Source organism: Podarcis cretensis (genome assembly GCF_951804945.1).
Source record: "Podarcis cretensis genome assembly, chromosome: 16".
NCBI lineage: Eukaryota > Metazoa > Chordata > Lepidosauria > Squamata > Lacertidae > Podarcis > Podarcis cretensis.
Genome location: NC_137186.1, coordinates 10170222 through 10185593, shown reverse-complemented (window position 1 = coordinate 10185593; position 15372 = coordinate 10170222). Strand labels below are relative to the sequence as shown.

General features: G+C 48.9%; 1 protein-coding gene and 1 long non-coding RNA gene across 2 annotated transcripts; one reads left to right on the top strand and one right to left on the bottom strand.

Annotated features, from left to right (window-relative positions):
* Nucleotides 1–1352: 1352 nt before the first annotated feature.
* Nucleotides 1353–15242, bottom strand: FLAD1 (flavin adenine dinucleotide synthetase 1). The gene is made up of 8 exons (XM_079958173.1): nucleotides 15194–15242; nucleotides 12061–12303; nucleotides 9197–9956; nucleotides 8181–8328; nucleotides 6938–7036; nucleotides 5881–6070; nucleotides 3032–3105; nucleotides 1353–1759 (listed from the first exon to the last, which is right to left on the bottom strand). Exons 2-8 carry the CDS (start codon nucleotides 12229–12231, stop codon nucleotides 1624–1626), a joined length of 1578 nt encoding a protein of 525 aa, XP_079814299.1. The 5' UTR covers nucleotides 12232–12303; nucleotides 15194–15242; the 3' UTR covers nucleotides 1353–1623.
* LOC307205915 lies at nucleotides 7057–8087 on the top strand. Its single transcript, XR_013834189.1, has 2 exons — nucleotides 7057–7568; nucleotides 7935–8087. It is a non-coding gene; the product is annotated as an uncharacterized lncRNA (long non-coding RNA).
* Nucleotides 15243–15372: the final 130 nt, after the last annotated feature.

The following is a 15372-nucleotide window of genomic DNA, read 5'->3' as shown; positions in this document are numbered from 1 at the left end:
GGACCCCTGGACGGTTAAGTCCAGTCAAAGGCAACTATGGGGTCAGGAATCTCTTACTCCCAGCAGAGTCACCCAAGGTGGTAAGGTCTAAGGGAAGGAGCTAGACAAAGAATGATCCAATAAGTCCTCAACGGCAGAACAGGAGGATGATAACAAGTGGTATGTTACAACGGCTGTGAAGGGAGGGAGCCGGCATTTGTCCACAGACAGCTTTCCAGGTCATGGGGCCAGCATGACTAAACCACTTCTGGCGCACGGAGGACTGTGATGAGTGCCAGAGCGCATAGAAACACTGTTTACCTTCCCGCCGCAGCGGTACCTATTTATCTACTTGCACTGGCATGCTTTTGAACTGCTTGGTTGGCAGGAGCTGGGACAGAGCAATGGGAGCTCACTCCATTGCGGGGAATCGAACCACCGACCTTCAGATCGGCAAGCCCAAGAAGCTCAGTGGTTTAGACCACAGCGCCACCTGCTCCCCTTTACCTTCCCTTCCCCTGCTCTTTCTATTGTTGGCCTGAGAACTGCAATGCAAAATTCAGAGAAGTGTGCATTTCAGTTCCCTTGTTTCAGGAGGTGTGAAGCAGCCATATGAACTGAGTTGCATTTCTTCCCCGTCCCTAAGCCCCACTCGGCTCACTTGACAGAGGAGGGGGCGAATCAGAGGACCTTTTTCCCAGGGCACCCTCAAAACTGGACCCAGCTTTGTTGAATAGCTTCTAGAGTGAATGTTGATCAAATAGGTTTGAAAAACAGACTTGGGCCCCATTCGTGCCAGACATTAAAAGCAGTATCGTATCACTTTAAACAGATAGCATTCTGGGAGTTGTAGTTTGTAGCCCCTCACAGAGCTCGAGTTAAACCACTCTAGAAACTGTTAGCTCTGGGAGGGGAATAACAGGGTCTCCTTGTAACTCTCAACAAACTACAACTCCCAGGATGCTTTGCAGGAAGCCGTATAGTATAGTATAGTATAGTATAGTATAGTATAGTATAGTACAGTACAGTACAGTAGTATAGTATAGTACAGTACAGTACAGTATAGCATAGATGGGGCCTTTGGTTCCAGCACTTAACACAGGGATGGCGGCCCCTTCAGATGTTGCCAGACTCCCAAGTCCTATCAGCTCCAGCCAGCATAGCCAATGGTCGGGGTTGATGGGAGCTGTGGTTCAGCAACCTCAAGATGGCGCCAGGCTCCCCCCCCCCATGGCAAATCTGGGTGTGTGGGAAGGTCAAAGAAAGGATTCGAGCGCTACTCTTTGGCACCATCGGACCCTCAGAGCCCTTATCTCACTCCACCTTGCCCGCACCCCACTGTTAAAACACACAGCAGAACATAACCCAAAGAGGCAACTGAAGAACTAGTTTATTCCCAGGGTCTACTGTCCCCTCACATGATGGACGGAACGGTGCTTACAGCCAACTGTCACAAGGACAGGGCTGGCCGATCACATTGTCGGTGTGAGAGCAGCCCCTTGGTGTCCCAGCGGTAGTGGCGGCACCGACGCCATTTTGCCTCGGCTTGGCCCAAGCCTTAACCAAGCTAGGCTTTGGGCCTTGTCAGCTCTCCAGTGCTGGCCAGCAGTTGCCGGGGCAACGAGCATCAGGCCTAGCCAGGCTTCAGTGGCGGGAGTTGCGCTCGTCCTCTTCATTTTCCAGCTCATAGGCCGGCCGGTAGGATTCCCGCCCTGCGGCGTTCGTATAGCGCAGCGCCGGATTCTTCTGTGTGTTACTCATGCTCCCAAGAGAAGTGTAGCTGTCAAGAGGGATCGGGGTGGGGGAGAGAGACAGGACGGATTTAAGCCACAGCAAGCAGGGGTACTTCATCTCCAATGTGCCTTAGAACATTTTCCGTATTTTTCACTCTATAAGACGCACTTTTCCCCTCCTAAAAAGTAAGGGGAAATGTGTGTGTGTCTCATGGAGCGAATGCAGGCGGGAGGCTCTGCTCAGAACTCCCTTTAAAGCGCTGCGTGGAGCGTGTGAGGGGCTCTTCGGGACTTTTCCCCGAGGAGGGAGAAAAGTCCCTCCTTTTCTCCCTCCTCAGGGAAAAGCCCTCAAGAGTCGCACACACACTCCGCACAATCTTTAAAGGGAGCGCGGCTCTTGGGGGAGCCTTAGCCGCACGCAGCCAAGCAAGAAGCAAGGACAACCAGCGGGATTGTGCGCGCGGGTATCCCATAAGCCAGGACAGCAAGCAACGGGATCGTTGCACAGCGATCCCGCTTGCTATCCTGGCTTGTGGGATTCAGAATATTTTTTTCTTGTATTCCTCTTCCAAAAACTAGGTGCGTCTTATGGTCTGGTGTGTCTTATAGAGCGAAAAATACGGTACTTATTTACATTTATTCCCTTGCACAAAATGGTAACAAACCGCTCGATTGTAAAAAAACAGCAACAACCCATGAAGTGGTTTGTGAAAAGAATGAAACAATGAGGTAAGAAGAGTGGAAAGCAACTATTTAAAACATTTGAAAGTTAATTGAAATCAACAATTTGCTAAAAAACCCAAAAACCATATTAAAATGCATGTCTACATGCCTTAGGCAAAAATGCGCTTAAAAAGAGTCCAGCAAAGTTGTCTGTCCGATGTCCACAGGCAGGTGGTTCCAAAGTGTAGGTGCTGCCACACTAAAAGATCAATTTCTTACAAATGCGGAACAAGGATTATGTGGCACCCATAATGGTGCCGGTTCTGCAAATCGGAGCGGTTCGGGTGGGCGTATATGAAGGTAAGATGATTTCACCAGTAAATCAGTCCCAAGCTGTTAAGGGCTTTTATGCTAATAGTAACACCTTGAATTTGTGGCAAGTAGGGAACCAGCAGAGGCGCTACGTGCTGAAAATGTCCCGCTCCTGTCAGCAATTGTGCTGCAGCATTAATTAACCACTAACTGCAGTTTCTGGATTAAGCTGCATTCCTGAATCTATCACACCCAGACCCTGGCTCCCAAATCACCCAGCTGGGGTAGAGTCGGTATTGCTATATTATTGTTATTGTTATTATTAATTCTCCATCTATTCTTACCCCTTATCATAAAGAATGCAGTAAGGGATGTAGAGCATGCGAAGGAACTTCCATATATCCCGGTATGTCCAGTCCTGGGAAAAGGAGAGCAACGTAATCAGGAGGGCTGACATTCCTTTAAACTCCTCTACTCTAGGAAGCTATCCAGCAAATGAAGGCAAGTTTAGACCTATATACCTTCCTAGGCACAGAGGATCAGAGGAGGGCCAGAGGCACGTAATACGGTGTTTGAGAAAGGCAGGAAAAGGGTTTGCACTCAGAAGGAAAAGAGAAGTCTAACTCGGTGATGTCTCCTCTAGTGAATAGAATGGATCAGATCGAGCCCCCCCCCCATCTGCGGAATACATTTAAAGCTGTATCATATCACTTTAAAATGCCATGGCTTCCCCCAAAGACTCCTGGGTACTGTAGTTTGTTAAGGGTGCCATTAAAGGTAAAGGGCCCCCTGACCATTAGGTCCAGTCGTGGCCGACTCTGGGGTTGCGGTGCTCATCTCGCTTTACTGGCTGAGGGAGCCGACGTTTGTCTGCTGCAGTTTTTCTGGTCACGTGGCCAGCATGACTAAACCGTTTCTGGCGAAACCAGAGCAGCACACTGAAATGCCGTTTACCTTCCCGCCGGAGCAGTACCTATTTATCTACTTGCACTTTGACGTGCTTTCGAACTGCTAGGTTGGCAGGAGCAGGGACTGAGCAACGGGAGCTCACTCCGTCGCGGGGATTCAAACCACCGACCTTCTGATCGGCAAATCCTAGGTTCTGTGGTTTAACCCACAGCGCCACCCACGTCCCTAAGGGTGCCATTAGGAGACCCCTATTCACCTCACGATGGATTAATATCCTACAGCCTTTTACATGTATTTATGGGATGAGGCAGTATTGTTTCGTTTTTTCTGTTTTAACTATTTAGATGTGCTTTTATATTGTATTTATCTTGTGAACCACCCTGAAATCTTTTGACAAAGGCTGGTGCATTAAACAAACAAGCAAACCAGTTACAATTTCCAGAATGGGTTAACATTCAGTCCCTCTTCCCAGGGAACCCTGGGAATTGTAGTTCCATGAGGGGAGTCTCAGCACCTTTAAGAAACTCCAGTTCCCAGGATTCTTTTGGGGAAGCCATGCCTTTCACGGGGTATATTTTTATTTACTTTCAATAATACTATCTAGGAACAGAATAATAAAAAAAAGTATTCAGCATGTTTTGTCATTTTTGAGTCAGAGGCAGTTATCGCAAAGGTTGTCGAATGCAATACGGCAAGTAACAACAGATCAAATAACTATTCATCCCCCCACGACAACTGACACCCCCCAATCCTTTTTTGTTAGCAATCCACACATACTGCATTCTCCAGGATAACACTTTAGCAAACCTCTATTACACATGGGAGGCAAGGGAGATAAATAAGGCCAGGAAAACGTCTTAGATGACAAGATACGAAAGGTTAAAGGTCATCACCAGTAAGCTCAGTGAATAAGAGAGGAATACTAAAAAAGAAATACAGATGTTAAGCATTCTGGATTTTTACATAGCACGTAGGAGGCGAATTGTCTTCCTTATTAGCGCAACTAATAAAAGAGCAGCAAGTTGAAGTAAATTTTCTCTACCCTGCTTTAAGTGCATAGTGCAGATGACATCTGAGAAGCAAGATCTGAAGCCAATGTTTTATAAGGGGCTGGAGGGCCGGGATTGGTCCATGGGGGGGGGGGGTTTCAACTGACGGGATTCTCCTGCGATGCTGGTACAGCAGCGTAGGTGGCGCCCTTGAAGCCCAGAGCTCAATCTGTGGCTGATACCAGGGTGGAGCCAAGCCATAAGGCCATGCTTCCCCCCTTCCACACTCAGACCCTTAGCTACAATCTCCACCCCCATCGTTCTGCCCGGACACTGAGGTCCAGCACCAAGGGCCTTCTGGCGGTTCCCTCCCTGCGAGAAGCGAGGTTACAGGGAACCAGGCAGAGGGCCTTCTTGGTAGTGGTGCCCGCCCTGTGGAACGCCCTCCCATCGGATGTTAAGAAAATAAACAACTGTCTGACTTTTAGAAGACATCTGAAGGCAGCCCTGTTTAGGGAAGTTTTTACTGTTGGATGTTTTATCGCTTTATTATTATTATTATTAATACAGCCGCTACAGGTTGTGTTTATTTGGGTTGCAGACCACCGAAACCTGGAAGTACTGGAATGGGTTACTTCTGGGTTTCGGTGGTTGTGCAGGCACAGAAGCGCAGAATCACAACCCAGGCGTGCGCAGATGTGGGTTGTGAACATGCATCCCGCACGGATCACGTTCGCAACCCGAGCGTCCACTGTATTAATAATAATAATACAGTGGTGCCCCACAAGACGAACGCCTCGCAAGACGGAAAACCCGCTAGACGAAAGGGTTTTCCGTTTTGGAAGCGCTTCGCAAAACGAATTTCCCTATGGGCTTGCTTCGCAAGACGAAAATGTCTTGCGAGTTTTTCCAACTTTCCCCCCTTTCCCCCCTTTTTCTAAGCCGCTAAGCCGCTTATCTGCTTATCCGCTAAGCTGATAAGCTGCTAAAAGCCGCTAAGCCGCTAATAGCGCTAATCCGCTAATCCGTCAATGGGCTTGCTTCGCAAGATGAAAAAAACGCTAGACGAAGAGAATCGCGGAACGGATTCTTTTCGTCTTGCGAGGCACCACTGTAACAATATTTTGTTGGGAACCCTCCAGAGTGGCTGGGGAAACCCAGTCAGATGGGCGGGGTATAAATAATAAATTTATCATCATCATCATCATCTCTGCTTACTGGGCGAGATGCCTATGAGGACCCCCCACAGACCCACCCAGCCCCCTTTGACCTGCCACAGCACCTTTGCTACATACCAGGAGAGGGTTGACCCGCATATATTGGGGCCAACTGGGGTCCGTCATGCAGAAGGGTGTCAAGGTGCATGAGTAAGGGTCCGTGCGACGGGTGCCCATCAACACAGCCTCTATCTGCGGCTGTTGCACCTTCAGGTCGCCCAGCGCCTGTTTGATGTTCCCGTGGACATTACACATCTGAAGGTTGTACCTGCGGGAGGTAGAAGAGGGAGTCTCGCCTGACGCCAACATATTTTTTTTTGTGCCGGACAAAGAAGACCTTTTCATTTACAACAGATTTAGTAACAATGATGGTGATCCCTGAGGAGTGCTGCATTTTAGATCTGGGTGGAAACCATAGCTGTCAACTTACAGATTTGAAAATAAGGGACCAGCAGCCTCAAAAATAAGGGATCAGCTGCCAAAATAAGGGACTTTCAGAGCACAGGTATGTTCAACTTCTGAGCCCCTCCGAGCCAAAGGCAGAAAGCCCAGCCAGCAGCCAAACAAAGCCTCAAGCGGTGGTTCCCACAGCGCGGCAACCCAGCAAAGGGGATGCAGCAAGGTAAACCACCGTCACCTCTTCGCTGGGAAGCGCTGAGCAAAGGCAAGTCCCCAGGCAACGCGGCCGATTTGATCGGGACAAGGCATGCAAGCTCCACCCCCCAGTCGTCCTTAGACTCCTTATTGGGTGAGCAACGCAGCCAAGCAACACAGTTGGAGCCTCCCTCCTCCCTGGCCGGCAGGGAGGGAGGGAGGGAGAGGAGCTGCTTCCTTTGAAACCCAGGAAATTTAAGGGACATCATCAATAAGGGACAGCAGCGGGACACGGCGCTGGGATAAGGGACTTATGGTGGAAACAGCAAGGAGTCCTGCTGGGATGTTGGGGCCTCAGCAAATCCCCCAGAATGCCAACTGACAGCACCATTCCCATTTCCAAAAAGTCCTCTAGGCGGTTCTCAAAATGAAACAAACACAAAATACGGGAATACAACAAATGAAGGTGCCGATCCTTTTGTTTGATGCCTGTTAAGGGACTTCACACCAGCCCCCCGGAATGAAAGTACATGTTTCGTACCGCTGGGCTGTGTCTTCGATGAACTCCTCCATCTCAGGAAACGGGGACACAATCCGGATGTAAAGAGCCTGCAGCTTCTCCGACCTCTCCGGACACCGCCTGGGTGGGAAAGTGAGAACACAGGGACCCTTCATTTCAGTGGGAACCGGTTAAGCTGCCTTAAAAGGTAAAGGGACCCCTGACCATTAGGTCCAGTCGTGGCCAACTCTGGGGTTGCGGCGCTCATCTCGCTTTACTGGCCGAGGGAGCCGGCGTACAGCTTCTGGATCATGTGGCCAGCATGACTAAGCCGCTTCTAGCGAACCAGAGCAGCGCACAGAAATGCCGTTTACCTTCCCGCCGGAGCGGTACCTATTTATCTACTTGCCCTTTGACGTGCTTTCGAACTGCTAGGTTGGCAGGACCAGGGACCGAGCAACGGGAGCTCACCCCGTCGCGGGGATTCGAACCACCGACCTTCTGATCGGCAAGTCCTAGGCTCTGTGGTTTAACCCACAGCGCCACCCACGTCCCACACTAAGCTGCGTTATACCAGGTTATTTGTCCATTTAGGCAAGAATTGCCTTCTCTGACTGGCAGTGCGGCTCTCCAGGGTTCTCAGGCAGAGAAGAGACTTCTGCCTTCTTAGCAGGTAACGGGTTTTATTTTTAACTGGAGACGCAGGGGCTGAACCTGGGCCTTCTGCATTCCAAGCATGTGCTGGGCCAATGAGCTATGTCTGCCCTGCCACCCCCAAAGCACCCCATTCCTCATGGGGGCCAGCTTCTGGGAAGTCCACAGGCAAGGAAAGAAAAGGTGTTTTCCCCTTCCCCACTTGCAACTGGCACCCAGGGACAGACTGCTTCGGAATAAGGAGGTTCTCTTTATGTATCCTTGTTAACAGCTGCTGCTTTTGCAGGCAGAAAAAATTGTCCTGGACAAGCCCTGATTCTGAGGTCCACAAAATGCCACAAATGGGCACCTGCCCTTCCTGATTTGTATTTTTGTTTTTTTATAGTTCTTCCAAGAAACAGATCTGAATTGGGGGAAAGAGAAAGGAAGAAGAAAAATGCAGATAAGCCAGTGATGAGGACTAGAAACTTGTGCTGCCTTGTTGAAAAATTCCAAAAGTTGGGAAACGACTAAGCTGTGCGATTTGTTATGCAATCAGGGCTAGAAAAGGCTTAAAAAACAACAACCCTTGCCTGGTACCAATCTAGGGAAGCCCTAATGAGAAATACTGAAAAAAGAGGGTGCAAAGTACCTTTGTACAGCAGCATGGAAGAGGTGAAGCAAGGCTGTGCAGTCCTTTCCCCCATTGAATCCGACGCAAAGCTTTGATAGGATGTACTTATCCAAAGCTTCCTCAATGGTCCGAATTGCTGCTGCCACCTTCTGGCCAAGAGTGGAACCTACAGAGAGGTAAAGGCAACTAGGATGAAACAGGGTCTTTAAAAATAATAGTAATAAGAATTAAAAACATTATTACTTTTATTTGCCACCTTTTCCTCGAAGGAGCTACCAAGGTGGTGTGCATGGTCCTGCCCTCCATATTTTATACAGTGGTACCTCGGGTTACATACGCTTCAGGTTACATACACTTCAGGTTACAGACTCCGCTAACCCAGAAATAGTGCTTCAGGTTAAGAACTTTGCTTCAGGATGAGAACGGAAATCGTGCTCCAGCGGCGCGGCAGCAGTGGGAGGCCCCATTAGCTAAAGTGGTGCTTCAGGTTAAGAACAGTTTCAAGTTAAGAACGGACCTCCGGAACGAATTAAGGACTTAACCCGAGGTACCACTGTACTCACAACAACCTTATAAGGTAGTTTAAGTTGACAAGACTTGACCATTGGTGAACTTCGACATCATCATTATTATTATTAAATTTCTATACTGCCCTTCAACGGATGATCACAGGGCAGTTTACAATATAAAAACACAAAAATACTTACCATAATAACAAACAGAAACAATACCCTGCCCCACTTTAAAAGGCCGTGAGTTGTTTAATGAGCCAAAGGCCTGGGGAAAGAGGAATGTTTTTGCTTGGTGTCTAGAATCATAGAACTGCAGAGTTTGAAGGAATCACAAGAGTTATCAAGTCCAAACCCCTGTGATTTGCCACTTCTGCGCATGCGTGTGACTTCATTTTGAGCGTCTGCGCATGCGCGAGCGGCGAAACCCGGAAGTAACCCTTTCCGGTACTTCCGGGTCGCCGTGGGATGCAACCTGAAACGATTTAATCGCCTTTACCCCGAGGTATGACTGTATTCCCCTACCGGATTCTGCTAAGGCATACACATCCTGGGCTGCCTGCGAGACGGGATCGGCCACTAGGGGCACCACGATCCCCGGCGGCAGGTGCTTCATCAGGAAGGTGACCGCTTCCTCCAGGTCCTCTTCAGAATCGGAGTCCAGAGTCAGCTTGACCCGGAAGTAGTTGCTGGCCCAATCCGGGTAGGAGCCCAGGCTCGTGCGACGTCTGAAGTTGGCGTTGGCCCGGTCAAGTATGGGCGCGATGAGGGTCTCTTCGGAGTTGACAAATATCTCCTGCGAGCAGAAATGGGTTTTCTCGTTGCGGAAGAGGTGGCCGAGACCATCCAGCGCTCGCCTCATCAGTGACGGGATGCCCGGGAAAACGTAGACGTTCCGGACGCTGATAAGCGGGTAGGGGAAGCGGCGGCCCGTCTTCTCGTCCTCGCCGTAGTTGAGCAGCGACGACGTGGGGACCCGGGCCAGCTTCATCTCGGGGCAGTCGGCCCCCGTCTTGCCAAAAAACTTCTTCACCAGCTCCACCATCTCTGGGTGGGCAACGAGCTTCTCTCCGAAAGCCTGGGCGACTGCCTCAAAAGTCACGTCGTCGTGCGTGGGGCCAATCCCGCCCGAGGTCAAGACGTAGGTGAACTTGCTGGAGAACGACGAGACTTCGTCAGCGATGGCAGCCACGTCGTCAGGAACCACGGAGATCTTCGCCACCTTCACACCCAGCGAGCGAAGCCTCTTGCACATGAAGAAGGAATTCGTGTCTTGGGTGTAGCCCTGCCAAAACAAGAGAGCTGTCAGTGCGAAGAGGTCTGCCACAAATATTGCCAAATCCTGCATCCTATTACATAACTAAAGGGACCCCTGACCATTAGGTCCAGTCGTGGCCAACTCTGGGGTTGCGGCGCTCATCTCGCTTTACTGGCCAAGGGAGCCGGCGTACAGCTTCCGGGTCATGTGGCCAGCATGACTAAGCCGCTTCTGGAGAAACCAGAGCAGTGCACGGAAACATTGTTTACCTTCCCGCTGGAGCGGTACCTATTTATCTACTTGCACTTTCACGTGCTTTTGAACTGCTAGTTTGGCAGAAGCAGCGCAACGGGAGCTCACCCCATCAATCCTATTACATATTTCACTTAATAATCCACATTGGATTACGGCAATCCAATCTGCGTGGGGCTGCCTTGAGGATGACTCAGGAACTTCAACTGGACCAAACCGCAGAGGCCAGATTATTAATTTATTTCATAATATTTGTATACCGCTTGACTGCAGAACACTTCACAGCTGTTTACAAAAAGGAAAGAACAATAGGGTTATTGGTTAAAAACAAATAAACATATATTGGTGAGGGAGTATCTTGTAGCTTTTTTCCTGTTCCTTTTTTCTTCAGTTTCTTTTAGTTCCTGTAATTAGTTTCTTTTTTTATAGTATTGTGAAAACTTCATTAACCACCACCCCCCCCAAAAAAATTAAAAAATTAAAACCACCAAAATACCCCCCCCAAATGCATCATAAAAATATCTAGGTAGGCTTGTCTAAACAAAAAATTTTTTAGCAGGTGCTGAAAGGGCTACAGTGAAGACGCCTCCTGATGTCAATAGGCAGGGAGCTCTAATTTAGCTCTTGATTTTGTTCCACTTTGGTTTTTGTTATCTTCCTTAACCCTCAGGGTTAGGGAGGGGTCTGCGTGCAGATGAAGGAGACGGGTGGTTGATGAAGGACCCTGCATGAGAGGCAGGGAAGGGAAGATCTCCCAGGTGAGAGCTGGAAAAGTCTCGCCTCTTTGTGCGTGGGACAAGATTTAAGATCTTCCTTTGAGAGAGGACCTTCTTCTTTTCCTTCCTTTTTTCCTTTTCCTTTCATTTAGGTTCATTTTGTTTTTAATTCTATTATGAAAAGTCTTAATGAAATCTTATAAAAACGAAGGATCAATTTAGATTACCGGCTGGGGTTCCATGTAGATCATATAGACCAGGGGTCAGCGAACTTACCGCACCTCAGGCCAGTGTCTCCAGTGCCGATTGCACAGCGGGCCGGGGGGCGGGGGAGCGCGTGCCCATACGCATGCGCACACGCTATTTCCAGCGCACTTCCGGGTCGGAGGAGCACCGGAAATAGCTTGTGCGCATGTGCACGGGCCTCCTCCGACCTGGATGTGCCCTGGAAATAACGCTTGCGCATAAGCTATTTCTGGTGCTCCTCGGACCCGGAACTGGGCAGCTGTGCAGCACAGTGCTGGTAAAAGTGGGTGGCAGGGGTCACTGCGGGCCGGATAAACAAGTCCCTCGGGCCTTATCCAGCCCACAGGCCTTCGTTTGGGGCATAGCTGTCAAGCGTCCCTTATCTGGTGGGACAGTCCCTTATCCCAGCGCCATGTCCCACTGCTGCCCCTTATTGTTGATGTCCCTTAAATAAGCTACTGAAGGTAATGGGGCCCTTTCTATGTCCAGCTGTCCTTTGTCAACAACAAATTGTTGCTGTTTTTTTGTGTGTTGAATATATGCTATATGGTAATTTATGGACCTAATCGGTATCTAAAGCCATTTGCATGCCACAAAATATGTATTTTATCAAAGTAATTGTTGATCCCTTATTTTGGCTGTTGATCCCTTATTTTCGAGGCTGCTGGTCCCTTATTTTCAAATCTGTAAGTTGACAGCTATGGTTTGGGGACCCCTGATGTAGACTAAATTGCATTGGCTCTCGCAGGAAGAAGGATGGGGACAAACCTAGAATCCAGGCTCTGCCTATTACTGCCTCTGGCTCTGCCTACTGTTGCCCTCTCTGCCTCCAGCCTCACCAGCCCGCAACGGGCATCACTAGCCGCCACTGCGTCTAAGACAAGGGCCACTGCTACACCTTCCCGCAGCTCACGCACCTTTAGAATCTCGTCCCCGATAACTATGATCCCAGCTGTCACGGTGCCATCCGAGGTTCCTTCACTGGTTCCGGGAGCGGCGGCGCTGCTCTGTGCTGCCATGGCTCGGAGATACCCGCTCTGCCGTCCCGTGTGCAGAATGCCCTGGCAGAGCCGGAGGTTCCAGCGCATCACTGCCAGCGCTCAGCAGGGCGTAGGGGGGCCCACATGGCAAAGCAGCAAGGAGGCTGGCCCAAACTAAAACTTGGGAACAAGCAAGATGATCACAAAGTAGAATTCCCTGTTTACCTCTCCTTGCGATGGACCACTCCTTGTAAGGCCTTGTACGTTTAAAGCCACGCAGATGCAGGAGTGGAGACTTGGGCCAGCTTGCTTGGTCACCTGCATGGGGTTCCTTCTCGCCTACGGCGACCAAGCTATGGCTGAATGCAAAGCTGCCACCAGATTCCATGAAACAGCACTGAGTTAGAATTAATAAACAGTGAGAATGAGCACTGAAATGTCCACAGGGCAGGAGCGAGGGTTATGGCTGTGTACACATGAAGGCACATTCAAAGCACATTCTGTCCCTTAAATAATTCTGGGTACTATAGTTTTCTTCCCCTGCCCCAGCAACTCTTAACAAACTACAGTGCACAGAATTCTTTGAAGGGTGTGCTCTGAATGTGTTTTAAAAGTAAAGTCATCTGGCGTAGGGGTCCCCAACCTTTTCTTTTTGGGGGAGTTCCACAGGCACATTTGGAAACCTGAAAGACAGCAGCAGGCCCCGCAAAATATCCATTTCACAGAAGAGACACTGACGATGCTCAGAAAGGTCCTCTCCAAAACAGGCAAAACCTCCTCCGTGCCTCCAAACAAACAAGGTAAAGGTAAAGGGACCCCTGACCATTAGGTCCAGTTGTGGCCAACTCTGGGGTTGCAGCGCTCATCTCGCTTTATTGGCCGAGGGAGCCGGCATACAGCTTCCGGGTCATGTGGCCAGCAGGACTAAGCCACTTCTGGCGAACCAGAGCAGCGCACGGAATAATAATAATAATAATAATAATAATAATAATAATAATAATAATTTATTTGTACCCCGCCCATCTGGCTGGGTTTCCCCAGCCACTCTGGGCGGCTTCCACAGAGACCAAAAATACACTAAAATATCACACATTAAAAACTTCCCTGAACAGGGCTGCCTTAAGATGTCTTCTGTATGTCAGGTAGTTGTTTATCACTTTGACATCTGTTGGGAGGTCATTCCACAGTGCGGGTGCCACTACCGAGAAGGCCCTCTGCCTGGTTCCCTGTAGCTTTGCTTCTCGCAGCAAGGGAACTGCCAGAAGGCCCTCGGCGCTGGACCTCAGTGTCCAGGCTGAACGATGGGGGTGGAGACGCTCCTTCAGGTATACTGGGCCGAGGCCGTTTAGGGCTTTAAATGTCAACACCAACATTTTGAATTGTGCTTGGAAACGTACTGGGAGCCAATGTAGGAAATGCCGTTTACCTTCCTGCCGGAGCGGTACCTATTTCTCTACTTGCACTTTGACGTGCTTTCAAACTGCTAGGTTGGCAGGAGCAGGGACTGAGCAACGGGAGCTCACCCCTTCATGGTGACTTGAACCGCCGACCTTCTGATTGGCAAGTCCTAGGCTCTGTGGTTTAACCCACAGCACCACCCACATCCCTTTTGACACATGCATGAAAGGCCGGTAACATCCCTTCTCAAAATGAAGGAAGCTCTCCCCCGCAGTGCTGGCTGCAGCCGACTGGAGTGCGGTCCTAAACACCTGGAAGCTTCCAGGTTGGTGAAGTCAGAGCTACACTTGCCCTTCCCTCTCAAGGAATTCAGGAATCCAAGATCTCCAGCCAAGCTACATAGCAGAAGCACCTGCTCCTTCCTCCCTGCTTTGGGCCTAGAATCCAGGGGTCTCAAGGATGGGTGCCAACCGGTCAGAAAAGAAAGGAAGGAAAGCACCCTAGGTTCAATCTCTTGAGCAAAATTAGTGAAGTTTTGAGGCACATATTATTATTACTATTATCAAATTTACTAGTCGCTTGTTCGTACAAGGTCTCCAAGCGACTTGCATTTTTAAAAATAAGCAAAAATGCATCAAGCCATTAAAAAACTGCATAAAACATTAGCATCCTCATAAAACACCTACACGCACACACAAATGAAACACCCCAGCTCCCCCTATTGACTGCAATATGTTAAAATCAATATATATGCGTGTAAATAAATTAAAACAAGTATTACATTATCTACAATGGTACTTCCCAAACTTACAATAATTGGGTTTGAAAATTTAGTCTTACTGGCAGGCCCCTTCTTGGAAGATAATTTGGGGGGAGTTTTAATAATACTATTTTATCTATTATATATATATGTGTGTGTGTATATATATATATATATATATGTCATATACCATTTGAAACCCTTTCCTGTACCCCCTGGGGTATGCGTACTACAACTTTAGGAAACACTGGTCTACAATATTCTTTGAGAGGGAAGGGCAAGATAGAAATAAGAATGACCTGTGTTTATATGAGTAGCCACTGAGAAGATCCATAAAAAAGCAACAGTACCAAAAATAATTGTTGTGAAAATAAGAAATATTTGGGGGGTGTGTGTGTGCCAAATTTTGTCCTGGCTCAGGGCACCAATCTTACCAAACTCTGCCCCAGTATATATTGGTAGATCAATGAAAATAAGCATTGTGTTGTATAGAATATTGTTGTATTATTATTATTATTATTATTATTACCCACTCTGGGACTTCAGTGTGAAAATCAGGTAAGAAATCTAAAATAATTATTAATAAAAATTAATAAAAGAACATAATAAAATCAACAATAATAGGTGAAGATGTGGCTGTCACGGGAGATAAAACTTTGCTGATCGCTGCAGATCCAGCTGCTCTTAAAAGGCACAGCTTCAGGGGCCAGTGCGGAAGTTGGCAACCCTCTGTCCACTCCAAGGCTACATGATTTCAGCTCTAAGCCTGTTTTGTGTCCCCTTGGAGGAAAAGCACTCTGCACGTGGCCATCCTTCAGGACACAGAGGGGAAGGGGATGGCCCTGGAAATACATCCTGGGACGGAGCCTCGCGAAGCCCCCCAAAGTCATATTCAAAGCTCTTCCTACTCACCTCCCGTCTCAGATCAAAGCTCATCGAATCTCCCCGCCCGCCTCTTGCCCATTGGCCGCTCCATCAACGTCGCCCCGCCTCCTCCCCTCCCATTGGACAGCAGGAAAAGGGGCGGGGAAAAGAACGGCCTATGGAAAGGAACCGATTGGCCAGAAGCTTCGTCTCGTAGCAAGCCTGAA

Excerpts from the sequence above, each read along its gene's own strand:
- FLAD1 (XM_079958173.1), bottom strand. The coding sequence starts at position 12,231 with ATGCGCTGGAACCTCCGGCTCTGCCAGGGCATTCTGCACACGGGACGG. Across the intron at positions 8,329-9,196 it reads GTATGCCTTAGCAGAATCCG|GTTCCACTCTTGGCCAGAAG; the intron begins GTAGGGGAATAC and ends ACCTCTCTGTAG. Across the intron at positions 3,106-5,880 it reads TGCGGGTCAACCCTCTCCTG|GACTGGACATACCGGGATAT; the intron begins GTATGTAGCAAA and ends TCCTTTTCCCAG.